The sequence below is a fragment of the Salvelinus fontinalis genome, chromosome 11 (assembly GCF_029448725.1).
Source record: "Salvelinus fontinalis isolate EN_2023a chromosome 11, ASM2944872v1, whole genome shotgun sequence".
Lineage (NCBI taxonomy): Eukaryota > Metazoa > Chordata > Actinopteri > Salmoniformes > Salmonidae > Salvelinus > Salvelinus fontinalis.
The window spans coordinates 4,692,814-4,712,280 of NC_074675.1; the positions used below are offsets into that span (position 1 = coordinate 4,692,814).

Below are 19,467 nucleotides of genomic sequence, written 5' to 3' on the forward strand. Positions count from 1 at the left end.
CAGTGAATTTTAGTGGCTTCTCTCTGACAAGAAGATCACCCCTTTTAATGAAAATGACCTTAAAACTAGACTCAACATTCTGTTCCCTTGTGGTCCACCCAGTGGGTGGAAATCTCCCTCAATGATAAGGAGCTTTCAGACCAGTGTCTTCCAAGTGAATCTGTCCTGCTACTATGTACAGTATATGTGAGTCCAACACGTGGTCCACTGTGGGCCCAGCACGACACCTGCTCTCTGTCTCTACGGACCAATCTGAAAGAGGACCCTACTCCCTATACAGTAGTGCACTTATTTAATAAGGATCTCACCTATTTTTTCAATTTTCGCCTAAAATGACATACCCAAATCTAACTGACTGTAGCTCAGGACCTGAAGCAAGGATATGCATTTTCTTGTTACAATTTGAAAGGACACACTTTGAAGTTTGTGGAAATGTGAAATTAATGTAGGAGAATATAACACATTAGATCTGGTAAAAGATAAAACAAATTTATATTTTGTACCATAATCTTTGAAATGCACGAGCAAGGCCATAATGTATTATTCCAGCCCAGGTACAATTTAGATTGTGTATGTGCAAAGTTTTAGACTGATCCAATGAACCATTGCATATCTGTTCAAAATGTTGTATCAAGACAGCCCAAATGTGCCTAATTGGTTTATTAATACATTTTCAAGTTCTTAATTGTGCACTCTCCTCAAACAATAGCACGGTATTCTTTCACTGTAATAGCTACTGTAAATTGGACAGCGCCGTTAGATGAACAAGAATGTAAGCTTTTTGCCCATTTCAGGGGGGGGGGGGGGTGATAAGCCAGAACCACTGGGGTGCAATTTAGGATGCTGTCTACTGTACCTGTTCTTGTTGCTGGAGATCCAATCAGAGATGAGTGACACGGCTTGGCGGTGACAGTGCTTGTTCCCGAAACTACATGCCAGCATGATCACCTCTCTCTGCAGCTCTCTGTCCATGAGACAGAGGGAGGGAGGGAGGGAGGGAGGGAGGGAGGGTGAGGAGAGAGAGAGAGAGAGGGGGAGAGAGAGAGAGGGGGGGAGAGAGGTGGAAGAGGGTCAGGTGGTGAGAGGTACAGAAACAAAAGTGGGAGGTAGGGAGGGAATGAGAGGGGGAGAGAGGGAGGGGGAGAGAGAGGGAGGGAAAATAATAGGGAAGGAGGTACAGATGCAGATATAGAGAGAGAAGGGAAGGATGGACAGAAGGAGGGAGAGAGAGAGAGAGAAGGGGGGACAGAAGGAGGGAGAGAGAGAGAGAAGGGAGGACAGAAGGAGAGACATATGCAGATAGAGAGAGAGAAGGGAAGGATGGACAGAAGAAGGGAGAGAGAGAGAGAAGGGAAGGATGGACAGAAGAAGGGAGAGAGAGAGAAGGGGGGACAGAAGGAGGGAGAGAGAGAGAGAAGGGAAGGATGGACAGAAGAAGGGAGAGAGAGAGAGAAGGGGGGACAGAAGGAGAGAGAGAGAGAGAGAAGGGGGGACAGAAGAAGGGAGAGAGAGAGAGAAGGGGGACAGAAGGAGGGAGAGAGAGAGAAGGGGGGACAGAAGGAGGGAGAGAGAGAGAAGGGGGGGCAGAAGGAGGGAGAGAGAGAGAGAAGGGGGGACAAAAGGAGGGAGAGAGAGAGAGAAGGGGGGACAGAAGGAGGGAGAGAGAGAGAGAAGGGGGGACAGAAGGAGGGAGAGAGAGAGAGAAGGGGGGACAGAAGGAGGGAGAGAGAGAGAGAAGGAGGGACAGAAGTAGGGAGAGAGAGAGAGAATGATGGACAGAAGGAGGGAGAGAGAGAGAGAATGATGGACAGAAGAAGGGAGAGAGAGAGAGAATGATGGACAGAAGGAGGGAGAGAGAGAGAAGGGAAGGAGATACAGAAGGAGAGAGAGAGAGAAGGGGGGACAGAAGGAGGGAGAGAGAGAGAGAGAGAGAGAGAAGGAGATACAGAAGGAGAGACTCCAGTTAAATGATCTGCTTGTGGGTCAAGACAACATCCCAACCCAGCCACTTGTTGTGTGACAGGTGACTGTATGCATCACCTACTCAGTCTGGTAGGAGGCCTGTATGACGGAGCCTTCTGTGAGAGCCAAGGGCCAGCCCATCTTGTGGTACTTTGAGGCCACTTGCTTCAGCACGTAGTCCTGTTGGGGAGGAAGTAGAAAGCAACCAGCCAACAGTAGATAGATGTTGTTAGTCAGACCTGAAAATAAACAGGTCAGTAGTTGGCAAACGACACACAAATATTTAGAACTATTTTAAGCGGCGGAGGAATTGAAAATCACAGAAAATAAACAGTAAGAAGTGGTCCGGTCCTGGTGGCCGAAGCAGTGTAATTCTCAGAGGTTTTGATATTTCAACATAAAAAGGCTGACTCTTGTTGTCAAGGACAACTGCCTCGAGGTCAGAATGGACTGAATCTACCTTAGAACGTAACAGGAAGAGGGTAGAACGACCGTCAGATGGCTAGGATAGGATTATGGATGTATCCCAGATGGCTAGGAGCTGTGTAGGGTTCTGAATGTGTCCCAGATTACACCCCATTCCCTAGAAAGTGCACTACTTTCCACCAGAGCCTTTTGGACCCTGGCCAACAGAAGGACACTATAAAGGGAATAGGGATGCCATTTTGGGACACATGTTATGATTGTGTTGGCTCTCCAAACCACACGGCAGGTGATGCCAAGGCTAATTTAGCGTAGCGCCTCTCCTTCACGGTCCCTCACTGAAACCAAATCATGATTAACATTAGGGCCCAGCCTAGACGCCACACACACACACACACACACACACACACACACACACACACACACACACACACACACACACACACACACACACACACACACACACACACACACACACACACACTCGGCTGTCCTACTAATTGAAGAGGACTATCTTCCTTCCTCATCTTAGTGGGAGGTGACAGCCTTCATGTTCCTGTTGTTCTCCATGTAAATCACCTCTCTGGGGCTGTGCCCTTTATAGTGCACTACCACCCACTAGGGCTCTGGTCAAAAGTAGTGCACTATATAGGGAATAGGGTGCCATTTGGGACATGGAGTGAATCTCTGTATAGAACCTTTCACTGCCAACATGGAGGGTTAATGCCACACGGCTGAGTGGTGAACACTGAAAACTCCTCCTCAGACTTGTGTGTGGGCTCTCTCTCTCTCTCTCTCTCTCTCTCTCTCTCTCTCTCTCTCTCTCTCTCTCTCTCTGCACCCAGCAGAGGCCTTGGTGATCTGCCAAGAGAAGGCCACAACGCCAGGACATAAATAATCTCCTGCAGCTGTTTCTGTCCTCCATTATTCTCTTCAACATCTGCTTGGACAGACACTGTAAACAAATTAACACCGGTCCCAGGGGAGTGGGTGACCAACAGCTCTGACACTCTCCCTTCCTGACACTCTCCCCCCCTGACACTCTCCCTGACACTCTCCCTCCCTGACACTCTCCCTGACACTCTCTCTCCCTCCCTGACACTCTCCCTCCCTCCCTGACACTCTCCCTCCCTGACACTCTCTGACACTCTACCTCCCTCCATGACACACTCCCTCCCTCCCTGACACTCTCCCTCTCTGACACTCTCCCTGACAATCTCCTTCCCTCCCTGACACTCTCCCTCCCTCCCTGCCACTCTCCCTCCCTTCCTCTCTGACACTCTCCATCCCTCCCTGGCACTCTCACTCCCTCCCTGACACTCTCTCTCACTCTCTCCCTTCCTGACAGTCTCCCTCCCTCCCTGACACTCTCCCTCCCTCCTTCCCTCCCACCCTCCCTCCCTGACACCCTCCCCCCCTTTCTGACACTCTCCCTCCCTCCCTGACACTCTCCCCCCCTTCCTGACACTCTCCCTCCATTCCTGACACTCTCCCTCCCTTCCTGACACTCTCCCTCCCTCCCTGACACTCTCCCTCCCTCCCTGATACTCTCTCTCCCTTCCTGACACTCTCCCTCCCTCCCTCCCTGATACTCTCCCTCCATTCGTGACACTCTCCCTCCCTCACTGACACTCTCCCTCCCTCACTGACACTCTCCCTCCCTCCCTGATACTCTCTCTCCCTTCCTGACACTCTCCCTCCCTCCCTGACACTCCCCCCCCTCCCTGACACTCTCCCTCCCTCCCTGATACTCTCCCTCCCTTCCTGACACTCTCCCTCCCTCCCTGACACTCTCCCTCCCTCCCTGATACTCTCTCTCCCTTCCTGACACTCTCCCTCCCTCCCTGATACTCTCCCTCCATTCGTGACACTCTCCCTCCCTCACTGACACTCCCCCCCCCTCCCTGACACTCTCCCCCCCTCCCTGACAGTCTCCCTCCATTCCTGACACTCTCCCTCCCTTCCTGACACTCTCCCTCCATTCCTGACACTCTCCCTCCCTTTCTGACACTCTCCCTCTCTCCCTGACACTCTCCCCCCCTCCCTGACACTCTCCCTCCCTCACTGACACTCCCCCCCCCTCCCTGATACTCTCTCTCCCTTCCTGACACTCTCCCTCCCTCCCTGACACTCTCCCTCCCTCCCTGACACTCTCCCTCCCTCCCTGACACTCTCCCTCCCTCCCTGACACCCTCCCTCCCTCCCTGACACTCTCCCTCCCTTCCTGACACTCTCCCTCCCTCCCTGACACTCTCCCTCCCTCCCTGATACTCTCTCTCCCTTCCTGACACTCTCCCCCCCTCCCTGACACTCTCCCTCCCTCACTGACACTCTCCCCCCCTCCCTGACACTCTCCCTCCCTCACTGACACTCTCCCTCCCTTCCTGACACTCTCCCTCCATTCCTGACACTCTACCTCCCTCCCTGACACTCCCCCTCCCTCCCTGACACTCTCCCTCCCTCCCTGACACTCTCCCTCCCTCCCTGACACTCTCCCTCCCTCCCTGATACTCTCTCTTCCTTCCTGACACTCTCCCTCCCTCCCTGATACTCTCCCTCCCTCCCTGAGACTCTATCTCCTTTCCTAACACTCTCCCTCCCTCCCTGATACTCTCCCTCCCTCCCGACACTCTCTCTGACACTCTCCCTCCCTCCCTGACACTCTCCCTCCCTCCCTCCCTGACACTCTCCCTCCCTCCCTGACACTCTCCCTCCCTCCCTGATACGCTCCCTCCCTCCCTGACACTCTCCCTCCCTTCCTGACACTCTCCCTCCCTCACTGACACCCTGGAAAGTGGTACAGAGGACCCACTAGTGGAACAGAGGACCCACTGATGATAAAGCCTAGTGGAACTGTGTGAGTTGTCAGACTGACAAATGGACTGGACTTCACATTCTTTGATAGATAAGACAACTCATTAGGGTTTCACTTCAACAGGAGCAACAGACCATTTAAAAGTCATTTAAAACCCATACATCAAGACCTCCAGACCTGTGCTGGGGCTCAGTGGGTGTATTAGTACATAGGGTGTATTAGTACATAGGGTTTATAGTGCTGGGGCTCAGTGGGTGTATTAGTACATAGGGTTTATAGTGCTGGGGCTCAGTGGGTGTATTAGTACATAGGGTGTATAGTGCTGGGGCTCAGTGGGTGTATTAGTACACAGGGTGTATTAGTACATAGGGTGTATAGTGCTGGGGCTCAGTGGGTATATTAGTACATAGGGTTTATAGTGCTGGGGCTCAGTGGGTGTATTAGTACATAGGGTTTATAGTGCTGGGGCTCAGTGGGTGTATTAGTACATAGGGTTTATAGTGCTGGGGCTCAGTGGGTGTATTAGTACATAGGGTGTATAGTGCTGGGGCTCAGTGGGTATATTAGTACATAGGGTTTATAGTGCTGGGGCTCAGTGGGTGTATTAGTACATAGGGTGTATAGTGCCGGGCAGAAGCTCCTCAATACCTTGAACCCTGAACCCTGAACCCTGATCCACAGAAAGGTGCTGGGGGTCTTTAGACAGGGTCTGAGAGAGCACCAGCTGTACCAAACAGGCGGGAGTTGGAGGGTTATGGTTAGGGTTAGGATTAGGGTCAGAGGTTATAACCTACACTGAAGAGGCTGTAGTCCTCTGTGCAGTCTATCAGCTTGGTTAGGGTCAAGGTTAGAGTTAGAGGTCAGGGTTAGAGGTCAGAGGTTATAAACTACACTGAAGAGGCTGTAGTCCTCTATGCGGTCCAGCAGCTTGATTAGGGTCAGGGTTAGAGGTCAGAGGTTATAACCTACACTGAAGAGGCCGTGGTCCTCTGTGCGTTCCAGCAGCTTGATTAGGGTCAGGGTTAGAGGTCAGAGGTTATAACCTACACTGAAGAGGCTGTAGTCCTCTGTGCGGTCCAGCAGCTTGATTAGGGTCAGGGTTAGAGGTCAGAGTTTACAACCTACACTGAAGAGGCTGTAGTCCTCTATGCGGTCCAGCAGCTTGATTAGTATCAGGGTTAGAGGTCAGAGGTTATAACCTACACTGAAGAGGCTGTAGTCCTCTGTGCGTTCCAGCAGCTTGATTAGTATCAGGGTTAGAGGTCAGAGGTTATAACCTACACTGAAGAGGCTGTAGTCCTCTGTGCGTTCCAGCAGCTTGATTAGTATCAGGGTTAGAGGTCAGAGGTTATAACCTACACTGAAGAGGCTGTAGTCCTCTATGCGGTCCAGCAGCTTGATTGGGGTCTGGGTTAGAGGTCAGAGGTTATAACCTACACTGAAGAGGCTGTAGTCCTCTGTGCGTTCCAGCAGCTTGATTAGGGTCAAGGTTAGAGTTAGAGGTCAGGGTCAGAAGTCAGAGTTTACAACCTACACTGAAGAGGCCGTGGTCCTCTGTGCGGTCCAGCAGCTTGATTAGGGTCACGGTCAGGGTTAGAGGTCAGAGGTTATAACCTACACTGAAGAGGCTGTAGTCCTCTATGCGGTCCAGCAGCTTGATTAGGGTCAGGGTCAGGGTTAGAGGTCAGAGGTTATAACCTACACTGAAGAGGCTGTAGTCCTCTATGCGGTCCAGCAGCTTGATTAGTATCAGGGTTAGAGGTCAGAGGTTATAACCTACACTGAAGAGGCTGTAGTCCTCTGTGCGTTCCAGCAGCTTGATTAGTATCAGGGTTAGAGGTCAGAGGTTATAACCTACACTGAAGAGGCTGTAGTCCTCTGTGCGTTCCAGCAGCTTGATTAGTATCAGGGTTAGAGGTCAGAGGTTATAACCTACACTGAAGAGGCTGTAGTCCTCTATGCGGTCCAGCAGCTTGATTGGGGTCTGGGTTAGAGGTCAGAGGTTATAACCTACACTGAAGAGGCTGTAGTCCTCTGTGCGTTCCAGCAGCTTGATTAGGGTCAAGGTTAGAGTTAGAGGTCAGGGTCAGAAGTCAGAGTTTACAACCTACACTGAAGAGGCCGTGGTCCTCTGTGCGGTCCAGCAGCTTGATTAGGGTCACGGTCAGGGTTAGAGGTCAGAGGTTATAACCTACACTGAAGAGGCTGTAGTCCTCTATGCGGTCCAGCAGCTTGATTAGGGTCAGGGTCAGGGTTAGAGGTCAGAGGTTATAACCTACACTGAAGAGGCTGTAGTCCTCTGTGCGGTCCAACAGCTTGATTAGGGTCAGGGTTAGAGGTCAGAGGTTATAAACTATACTGAAGAGGCTGTAGTCCTCTGTGCGGTCCAACAGCTTGATTAGGGTCAGGGTTAGAGGTCAGAGGTTATAACCTACACTGAAGAGGCTGTAGTCCTCTGTGCGGTCCAGCAGCTTGATTAGGATCAGGGTTAGAGGTCAGAGGTTATAACCTACACTGAAGAGGCTGTAGTCTTCTGTGCGGTCCAACAGCTTGTCCAGCTGGTAGAGGGAGCGGCTGGCAGCGTGCCAGGGGAGGAACTCTCTCTCCTGGGGTAGGTAGCAGATGATCTGAAGGGGCACGTTCTGGGGCAGGTAGCCAGCCCTGGCAGGAGAGGGGAGAGAGTATGTTAACTAAGCAATAAGGCCCGGGGGGGTGTGGTATATGGCCAATATACCATGGCTAAGGGCTGTTCTTATGCACGGCACAACATCAGGGAAGCCCACCCTGCGGATAGATAAATGGAAGAGGTGCATATACCATATAAAATATGTAAGACTAGAGAGTTATGGGGCAGGTAGTCCACCCTGCGGAGAAAGAGATAGGTAACATCCTCTAACACTGCAGGGAAGGTTCTGTGGGGGGGGGGAGAGAGAGAGAGAGGTGTACATCATCAGAGAAGGGCATCCTCATCGAGCTGATTTGAAGAGTGTGTCTGTGAAATGCTGATATGCACATTCTCCATTTCTCCACAGGGTGCAGGGCCCAAAAGACTGGCTTACACATGGTGTTGTACTTTATTCATGCACCCGTCCACCCGCACGTCTCACTGACAGACAGACGTGCTGTGGGTCCTAAGCATGAGAGAAATACTTTATACCGTCAGGGCCGGATCCAGACATATTGTAAACAACCCTGGCCGATAGATCCCCCCCCCAAAAACAACAACAAGAATAATAAAATACACCAGATGCTATTTTTAACTGTTTTGCATCAGCAGTTTCTGTCTTGTTATGACAATCAATCAATTAACACGTCAGCTAACAATGTTTAGATCGGTAGTTAGTCTAGCCAGCTACCTAACTTGTAGTAATCATGGCCGTAAACCAACCCGGGCACTCCAGGAGGCCCCCATTGATTTTGTTAGTCATTCTCACTAAGATATCCTATTAACATTGCATAATTCATTACAAAATACGTAGAATTGCTGGAATTAGCTTTAAAAGTGCAGAACGTTTTATGGCAAAATGAGTAGAATTGCAGAAACGTTCAAACTTAAATGTTTCTCTCAACCATCAAAAGGGTGACCACTAAAATGTTATGCCGTGATGTGGGTTTCGTACATATCCAGATGAAGCTGCGTACTATTTAGCGCCACAACGCTGTCGGTGTGTTTGAAGCGTTAGACTAGCTTGCAATGAAAATGACAGATCTGTAATTCACATTGCTGTGTGAATTTGGTCGGCTCGCCCCAAAAAGTTACATATTGCCACTTTAATTCTATATGTAAGTTAACACCAAACCACTGAGAAAGCGTGTGCTTGGGGGGGCCCCTCCAACCAAATCCCGCTTGGGGCCCCCCCAAAAGGCTAGAGCCGGCCCTGTATAATGTATGCAGGTTTATCCTTCTTAATTCTAGACATCATTTAAGTTAACACCAAACCACTGAGAAAGCGTGTCTTTTGGGGGGGCCCCTCCAACCAAATCCCACTTGGGGCCCTCCCAAAAGGCTAGAGCCGGCCCTGTATAACGTATGCAGGTTTATCCTTCTTAATTCTAGACATCATTTAAGTTAACACCAAACCACCGAGGAGGAGTCAAGACAACAAACAGAACTACATCCCATTCTCAGCTACTTAGCATCCCAAATGACACTCTTATTACCAACATAGTGCACTTCTTTTGACCTGGGTAGTGCACTACATAGAGATTAGGGTATCATTTGGGATGCTTCCTGTGTTCTCACAGCTTGACTCCCACAGCACTGCCTGCTGCATTAATATAGAGCATCACATTATCTTAGTGAACAAGGCGAATGTGTTTCAAGTGTGTTTTTAGTCATAAATGATGTTGTCGAGCGGATTGTATTCCTCGTACAACACCTGCTTTCTGTGTCGGCTAGTGTCAAATGCTGAGGAGTCCATAAAACAGAGCCAGATGTACGTTTTGCTAGGAACCGCATCGGGAATTCTCTATGCATCACAGGCCGTTGAAACGAAGGCAGAGGAACTGTAACCGTTCAGCAACGGGGCTGGATCTGAACACCTTCTACTGTCTCTGTCACATTATAACACAGCTGCTAGGATCTAAACACCTTCTACTGTCTCTGTCACATTATAACACAGCTGCTAGGATCTAAACACCTTCTACTGTCTCTGTCTCTGTAACGTTATAACACAGCTGCTAGGATCTAAACACCTTCTACTGTCTCTGTCACATTATAACACAGCTGCTAGGATCTAAACACCTTCTACTGTCTCTGTCACATTATAACACAGCTGCTAGGATCTAAACACCTTCTACTGTCTCTGTCTCTGTCACATTATAACACAGCTGCTAGGATCTAAACACCTTCTACTGTCTCTGTCTCTGTCACATTATAACACAGCTGCTAGGATCTAAACACCTTCTACTGTCTCTGTCTCTGTCACATTATAACACAGCTGCTAGGATCTAAACACCTTCTACTGTCTCTGTCTCTGTCACATTATAACACAGCTGCTAGGATCTAAACACCTTCTACTGTCTTTGTCTCTGTCACATTATAACACAGCTGCTAGGATCTAAACACCTTCTACTGTCTCTGTCTCTGTCACATTATAACACAGCTACTAGGATCTAAACACCTTCTACTGTCTCTGTCACATTATAACACAGCTGCTAGGATCTAAACACCTTCTACTGTCTCTGTCTCTGTCACATTATAACACAGCTGCTAGGATCTAAACACCTTCTACTGTCTCTGTCACATTATAACACAGCTGCTAGGATATAAACACCTTCTACTGTCTCTGTCTCTGTAACATTATAACACAGCTGCTAGGATCTAAACACCTTCTACTGTCTCCGTCTCTGTCACATTATAACACAGCTGCTAGGATATAAACACCTTCTACTGTCTCTGTCTCTGAAACATTATAACACAGCTGCTAGGATCTAAACACCTTCTACTGTCTCTGTCTCTGTCACATTATAACACAGCTGCTAGGATCTAAACACCTTCTACTGTCTCTGTCTCTGTCACGTTATAACACAGCTGCTAGGATCTAAACACCTTCTACTGTCTCTGTCACATTATAACACAGCTGCTAGGATCTAAACACCTTCTACTGTCTCTGTCTCTGTCACATTATAACACAGCTGCTAGGATCTAAACACCTTCTACTGTCTCTGAAACATTATAACACAGCTGCTAGGATCTAAACACCTTCTACTGTCTCTGTCACATTATAACACAGCTGCTAGGATCTAAACACCTTCTACTGTCTCTGTCTCTGAAGCATTATAACACAGCTGCTAGGATCTAAACACCTTCTACTGTCTCTGAAACATTATAACACAGCTGCTAGGATCTAAACACCTTCTACTGTCTCTGTCACATTATAACACAGCTGCTAGGATCTAAACACCTTCTACTGTCTCTGTCTCTGAAACATTATAACACAGCTGCTAGGATCTAAACACCTTCTACTGTCTGTCTCTGTCACATTATAACACAGCTGCTAGGATCTAAACACCTTCTACTGTCTCTGAAACATTATAACACAGCTGCTAGGATCTAAACACCTTCTACTGTCTCTGTCACATTATAACACAGCTGCTAGGATCTAAACACCTTCTACTGTCTCTGAAACATTATAACACAGCTGCTAGGATCTAAACACCTTCTACTGTCTCTGTCTCTGTCACATTATAACACAGCTGCTAGGATCTAAACACCTTCTACTGTCTTTGTCTCTGAAACATTATAACACAGCTGCTAGGATCTAAACACCTTCTACTGTCTCTGTCTCTGTCACATTATAACACAGCTGCTAGGATCTAAACACCTTTTACTGTCTCTGTCTCTGTCACATTATAACACAGCTGCTAGGATCTAAACACCTTCTACTGTCTCTGTCTCTGTCACATTATAACACAGCTGCTAGGATCTAAACACCTTCTACTGTCTCTGTCACATTATAACACAGCTGCTAGGATCTAAACACCTTCTACTGTCTCTGTCTCTGAAACATTATAACACAGCTGCTAGGATCTAAACACCTTCTACTGTCTCTGTCTCTGTCACATTATAACACAGCTGCTAGGATCTAAACACCTTCTACTGTCTCTGTCTCTGTCACATTATAACACAGTTGCTAGGATCTGAACACCTTCTACTGTCTCTGTCACATTATAACACAGCTGCTAGGATCTAAACACCTTCTACTGTCTCTGTCACATTATAACACAGCTGCTAGGATCTAAACACCTTCTACTGTCTCTGTCACATTATAACACAGCTGCTAGGATCTAAACACCTTCTACTGTCTCTGTCACATTATAACACAGCTCCTAGGATCTAAACACCTCCTACTGTCTCTGAAACATTATAACACAGCTGCTAGGATCTAAACACCTTCTACTGTCTCTGTCTCTGAAACATTATAACACAGCTGCTAGGATATAAACACCTTCTACTGTCTCTGAAACATTACAACACAGCTGCTAGGATCTAAACACCTTCTACTGTCTCTGTCACATTATAACACAGCTCCTAGGATCTAAACACCTCCTACTGTCTCTGAAACATTATAACACAGCTGCTAGGATCTAAACACCTTCTACTGTCTCTGTCTCTGTCACATTATAACACAGCTGCTAGGATCTAAACACCTTCTACTGTCTCTGTCACATTATAACACAGCTGCTAGGATCTAAACACCTTCTACTGTCTCTGTCACATTATAACACAGCTGCTAGGATCTAAACACCTTCTACTGTCTCTGTCACATTATAACACAGCTGCTAGGATCTAAACACCTTCTACTGTCTCTGTCACATTATAACACAGCTGCTAGGATCTAAACACCTTCTACTGTCTCTGTCTCTGAAACATTATAACACAGCTGCTAGGATCTAAACACCTTCTACTGTCTCTGTCACCTTATAACACAGCTGCTAGGATCTAAACACCTTCTACTGTCTCTGTCTCTGTCACATTATAACACAGCTGCTAGGACCTAAACACCTTCTACTGTCTTTGTCTCTGTCACATTATAACACAGCTGCTAGGATCTAAACACCTTCTACTGTCTCTGTCTCTGTCACATTATAACACAGCTGCTAGGACCTAAACACCTTCTACTGTCTCTGTCTCTGTCACATTATAACACAGCTGCTAGGATCTAAACACCTTCTACTGTCTCTGAAACATTATAACACAGCTGCTAGGATCTAAACACCTTCTACTGTCTCTGTCTCTGTCACATTATAACACAGCTGCTAGGATCTAAACACCTTCTACTGTCTCTGTCACATTATAACACAGCTGCTAGGATCTAAACACCTTCTACTGTCTTTGTCTCTGTCACATTATAACACAGCTGCTAGGATCTAAACACCTTCTACTGTCTCTGTCACATTATAACACAGCTGCTAGGATCTAAACACCTTCTACTGTCTCTGTCTCTGTCACATTATAACACAGCTGCTAGGACCTAAACACCTTCTACTGTCTTTGTCTCTGTCACATTATAACACAGCTGCTAGGATCTAAACACCTTCTACTGTCTCTGTCTCTGTCACGTTATAACACAGCTGCTAGGATCTAAACACCTTCTACTGTCTCTGTCTCTGAAACATTATAACACAGCTGCTAGGATCTAAACACCTTCTAATGTCTCTGAAACATTATAACACAGCTAATAGGATCTAAACACCTTCTACTGTCTCTGTAACATTATAACACAGCTGCTAGGATCTAAACACCTTCTACTGTCTCTGTCTCTGTCACATTATAACACAGCTGCTAGGATCTAAACACCTTCTACTGTCTCTGAAACATTATAACACAGCTGCTAGGATCTAAACACCTTCTACTGTCTCTGTCACATTATAACACAGCTGCTAGGATCTAAACACCTTCTACTGTCTCTGTCTCTGAAGCATTATAACACAGCTGCTAGGATCTAAACACCTTCTACTGTCTCTGAAACATTATAACACAGCTGCTAGGATCTAAACACCTTCTACTGTCTCTGTCACATTATAACACAGCTGCTAGGATCTAAACACCTTCTACTGTCTCTGTCTCTGAAACATTATAACACAGCTGCTAGGATCTAAACACCTTCTACTGTCTGTCTCTGTCACATTATAACACATCTGCTAGGATCTAAACACCTTCTACTGTCTCTGAAACATTATAACACAGCTGCTAGGATCTAAACACCTTCTACTGTCTCTGTCACATTATAACACAGCTGCTAGGATCTAAACACCTTCTACTGTCTCTGAAACATTATAACACAGCTGCTAGGATCTAAACACCTTCTACTGTCTCTGTCTCTGTCACATTATAACACAGCTGCTAGGATCTAAACACCTTCTACTGTCTTTGTCTCTGAAACATTATAACACAGCTGCTAGGATCTAAACACCTTCTACTGTCTCTGTCTCTGTCACATTATAACACAGCTGCTAGGATCTAAACACCTTCTACTGTCTCTGTCTCTGTCACATTATAACACAGCTGCTAGGATCTAAACACCTTCTACTGTCTCTGTCTCTGTCACATTATAACACAGCTGCTAGGATCTAAACACCTTCTACTGTCTCTGAAACATTATAACACAGCTGCTAGGATCTAAACACCTTCTACTGTCTCTGTCTATGTCACATTATAACACAGCTGCTAGGATCTAAACACCTTCTACTGTCTCTGTCACATTATAACACAGCTGCTAGGATCTAAACACCTTCTACTGTCTCTGAAACATTATAACACAGCTGCTAGGATCTAAACACCTTCTACTGTCTCTGTCTATGTCACATTATAACACAGCTGCTAGGATCTAAACACCTTCTACTGTCTCTGTCACATTATAACACAGCTGCTAGGATCTAAACACCTTCTACTGTCTCTGTCCCTGAAACATTATAACACAGCTGCTAGGATCTAAACACCTTCTACTGTCTCTGTCACATTATAACACAGCTGCTAGGATCTAAACACCTTCTACTGTCTCTGTCTCTGTCACATTATAACACAGCTGCTAGGACCTAAACACCTTCTACTGTCTTTGTCTCTGTCACATTATAACACAGCTGCTAGGATCTAAACACCTTCTACTGTCTCTGTCTCTGTCACATTATAACACAGCTGCTAGGACCTAAACACCTTCTACTGTCTCTGTCTCTGTCACATTATAACACAGCTGCTAGGATCTAAACACCTTCTACTGTCTCTGAAACATTATAACACAGCTGCTAGGATCTAAACACCTTCTACTGTCTCTGTCTCTGTCACATTATAACACAGCTGCTAGGATCTAAACACCTTCTACTGTCTCTGTCACATTATAACACAGCTGCTAGGATCTAAACACCTTCTACTGTCTTTGTCTCTGTCACATTATAACACAGCTGCTAGGATCTAAACACCTTCTACTGTCTCTGTCACATTATAACACAGCTGCTAGGATCTAAACACCTTCTACTGTCTCTGTCTCTGTCACATTATAACACAGCTGCTAGGACCTAAACACCTTCTACTGTCTTTGTCTCTGTCACATTATAACACAGCTGCTAGGATCTAAACACCTTCTACTGTCTCTGTCTCTGTCACATTATAACACAGCTGCTAGGATCTAAACACCTTCTACTGTCTCTGTCTCTGTCACATTATAACACAGCTGCTAGGATCTAAACACCTTCTACTGTCTCTGTCTCTGTCACATTATAACACAGCTGCTAGGATCTAAACACCTTCTACTGTCTCTGTCACATTATAACACAGCTGCTAGGATCTAAACACCTTCTACTGTCTCTGTCTCTGTCACATTATAACACAGCTGCTAGGACCTAAACACCTTCTACTGTCTTTGTCTCTGTCACATTATAACACAGCTGCTAGGATCTAAACACCTTCTACTGTCTCTGTCTCTGTCACATTATAACACAGCTGCTAGGATCTAAACACCTTCTACTGTCTCTGTCTCTGTCACATTATAACACAGCTGCTAGGACCTAAACACCTTCTACTGTCTTTGTCTCTGTCACATTATAACACAGCTGCTAGGATCTAAACACCTTCTACTGTCTCTGTCTCTGTCACATTATAACACAGCTGCTAGGACCTAAACACCTTCTACTGTCTTTGTCTCTGTCACATTATAACACAGCTGCTAGGATCTAAACACCTTCTACTGTCTCTGTCTCTGTCACATTATAACACAGCTGCTAGGATCTAAACACCTTCTACTGTCTCTGTCTCTGTCACATTATAACACAGCTGCTAGGATCTAAACACCTTCTACTGTCTCTGTCACATTATAACACAGCTGCTAGGATATAAACACCTTCTACTGTCTCTGTCTCTGTAACATTATAACACAGCTGCTAGGATCTAAACACCTTCTACTGTCTCCGTCTCTGTCACATTATAACACAGCTGCTAGGATATAAACACCTTCTACTGTCTCTGTCTCTGAAACATTATAACACAGCTGCTAGGATCTAAACACCTTCTACTGTCTCTGTCTCTGTCACATTATAACACAGCTGCTAGGATCTAAACACCTTCTACTGTCTCTGTCTCTGTCACGTTATAACACAGCTGCTAGGATCTAAACACCTTCTACTGTCTCTGTCACATTATAACACAGCTGCTAGGATCTAAACACCTTCTACTGTCTCTGTCTCTGTCACATTATAACACAGCTGCTAGGATCTAAACACCTTCTACTGTCTCTGAAACATTATAACACAGCTGCTAGGATCTAAACACCTTCTACTGTCTCTGTCACATTATAACACAGCTGCTAGGATCTAAACACCTTCTACTGTCTCTGTCTCTGAAGCATTATAACACAGCTGCTAGGATCTAAACACCTTCTACTGTCTCTGAAACATTATAACACAGCTGCTAGGATCTAAACACCTTCTACTGTCTCTGTCACATTATAACACAGCTGCTAGGATCTAAACACCTTCTACTGTCTCTGTCTCTGAAACATTATAACACAGCTGCTAGGATCTAAACACCTTCTACTGTCTGTCTCTGTCACATTATAACACAGCTGCTAGGATCTAAACACCTTCTACTGTCTCTGAAACATTATAACACAGCTGCTAGGATCTAAACACCTTCTACTGTCTCTGTCACATTATAACACAGCTGCTAGGATCTAAACACCTTCTACTGTCTCTGAAACATTATAACACAGCTGCTAGGATCTAAACACCTTCTACTGTCTCTGTCTCTGTCACATTATAACACAGCTGCTAGGATCTAAACACCTTCTACTGTCTTTGTCTCTGAAACATTATAACACAGCTGCTAGGATCTAAACACCTTCTACTGTCTCTGTCTCTGTCACATTATAACACAGCTGCTAGGATCTAAACACCTTTTACTGTCTCTGTCTCTGTCACATTATAACACAGCTGCTAGGATCTAAACACCTTCTACTGTCTCTGTCTCTGTCACATTATAACACAGCTGCTAGGATCTAAACACCTTCTACTGTCTCTGTCACATTATAACACAGCTGCTAGGATCTAAACACCTTCTACTGTCTCTGTCTCTGAAACATTATAACACAGCTGCTAGGATCTAAACACCTTCTACTGTCTCTGTCTCTGTCACATTATAACACAGCTGCTAGGATCTAAACACCTTCTACTGTCTCTGTCTCTGTCACATTATAACACAGTTGCTAGGATCTGAACACCTTCTACTGTCTCTGTCACATTATAACACAGCTGCTAGGATCTAAACACCTTCTACTGTCTCTGTCACATTATAACACAGCTGCTAGGATCTAAACACCTTCTACTGTCTCTGTCACATTATAACACAGCTGCTAGGATCTAAACACCTTCTACTGTCTCTGTCACATTATAACACAGCTCCTAGGATCTAAACACCTCCTACTGTCTCTGAAACATTATAACACAGCTGCTAGGATCTAAACACCTTCTACTGTCTCTGTCTCTGAAACATTATAACACAGCTGCTAGGATATAAACACCTTCTACTGTCTCTGAAACATTACAACACAGCTGCTAGGATCTAAACACCTTCTACTGTCTCTGTCACATTATAACACAGCTCCTAGGATCTAAACACCTCCTACTGTCTCTGAAACATTATAACACAGCTGCTAGGATCTAAACACCTTCTACTGTCTCTGTCTCTGTCACATTATAACACAGCTGCTAGGATCTAAACACCTTCTACTGTCTCTGTCACATTATAACACAGCTGCTAGGATCTAAACACCTTCTACTGTCTCTGTCACATTATAACACAGCTGCTAGGATCTAAACACCTTCTACTGTCTCTGTCACATTATAACACAGCTGCTAGGATCTAAACACCTTCTACTGTCTCTGTCACATTATAACACAGCTGCTAGGATCTAAACACCTTCTACTGTCTCTGTCTCTGAAACATTATAACACAGCTGCTAGGATCTAAACACCTTCTACTGTCTCTGTCACCTTATAACACAGCTGCTAGGATCTAAACACCTTCTACTGTCTCTGTCTCTGTCACATTATAACACAGCTGCTAGGACCTAAACACCTTCTACTGTCTTTGTCTCTGTCACATTATAACACAGCTGCTAGGATCTAAACACCTTCTACTGTCTCTGTCTCTGTCACATTATAACACAGCTGCTAGGACCTAAACACCTTCTACTGTCTCTGTCTCTGTCACATTATAACACAGCTGCTAGGATCTAAACACCTTCTACTGTCTCTGAAACATTATAACACAGCTGCTAGGATCTAAACACCTTCTACTGTCTCTGTCTCTGTCACATTATAACACAGCTGCTAGGATCTAAACACCTTCTACTGTCTCTGTCACATTATAACACAGCTGCTAGGATCTAAACACCTTCTACTGTCTTTGTCTCTGTCACATTATAACACAGCTGCTAGGATCTAAACACCTTCTACTGTCTCTGTCACATTATAACACAGCTGCTAGGATCTAAACACCTTCTACTGTCTCTGTCTCTGTCACATTATAACACAGCTGCTAGGACCTAAACACCTTCTACTGTCTTTGTCTCTGTCACATTATAACACAGCTGCTAGGATCTAAACACCTTCTACTGTCTCTGTCTCTGTCACGTTATAACACAGCTGCTAGGATCTAAACACCTTCTACTGTCTCTGTCTCTGAAACATTATAACACAGCTGCTAGGATCTAAACACCTTCTAATGTCTCTGAAACATTATAACACAGCTAATAGGATCTAAACACCTTCTACTGTCTCTGTCACATTATAACACAGCTGCTAGGATCTAAACACCTTCTACTGTCTCTGTCACATTATAACACAGCTCCTAGGATCTAAACACCTCCTACTGTCTCTGAAACATTATAACACAGCTGCTAGGATCTAAACACCTTCTACTGTCTCTGTCTCTGAAACATTATAACACAGCTGCTAGGATATAAACACCTTCTACTGTCTCTGAAACATTACAACACAGCTGCTAGGATCTAAACACCTTCTACTGTCTCTGTCACATTATAACACAGCTCCTAGGATCTAAACACCTCCTACTGTCTCTGAAACATTATAACACAGCTGCTAGGATCTAAACACCTTCTACTGTCTCTGTCTCTGTCACATTATAACACAGCTGCTAGGATCTAAACACCTTCTACTGTCTCTGTCACATTATAACACAGCTGCTAGGATCTAAACACCTTCTACTGTCTCTGTCACATTATAACACAGCTGCTAGGATCTAAACACCTTCT

General features: G+C 45.6%; 1 protein-coding gene across 1 annotated transcript in view; it reads right to left on the reverse strand.

Moving 5' to 3' along the window:
* Nucleotides 1-756: 756 nt before the first annotated feature.
* LOC129866036 (thyrotropin-releasing hormone-degrading ectoenzyme-like) overlaps nucleotides 757-19,467 on the reverse strand; it is a 66,360-nt gene continuing 47,649 nt past the window's right edge. Inside the window, exons 4-6 of the mRNA XM_055939170.1 lie at nucleotides 7,714-7,861; nucleotides 2,045-2,142; nucleotides 757-964 (exon numbers count right to left, since the gene is read on the reverse strand). Coding sequence (XP_055795145.1) covers nucleotides 757-964; nucleotides 2,045-2,142; nucleotides 7,714-7,861 — 454 coding nt within the window. The remainder of the gene's footprint in view (nucleotides 965-2,044; nucleotides 2,143-7,713; nucleotides 7,862-19,467) is intronic.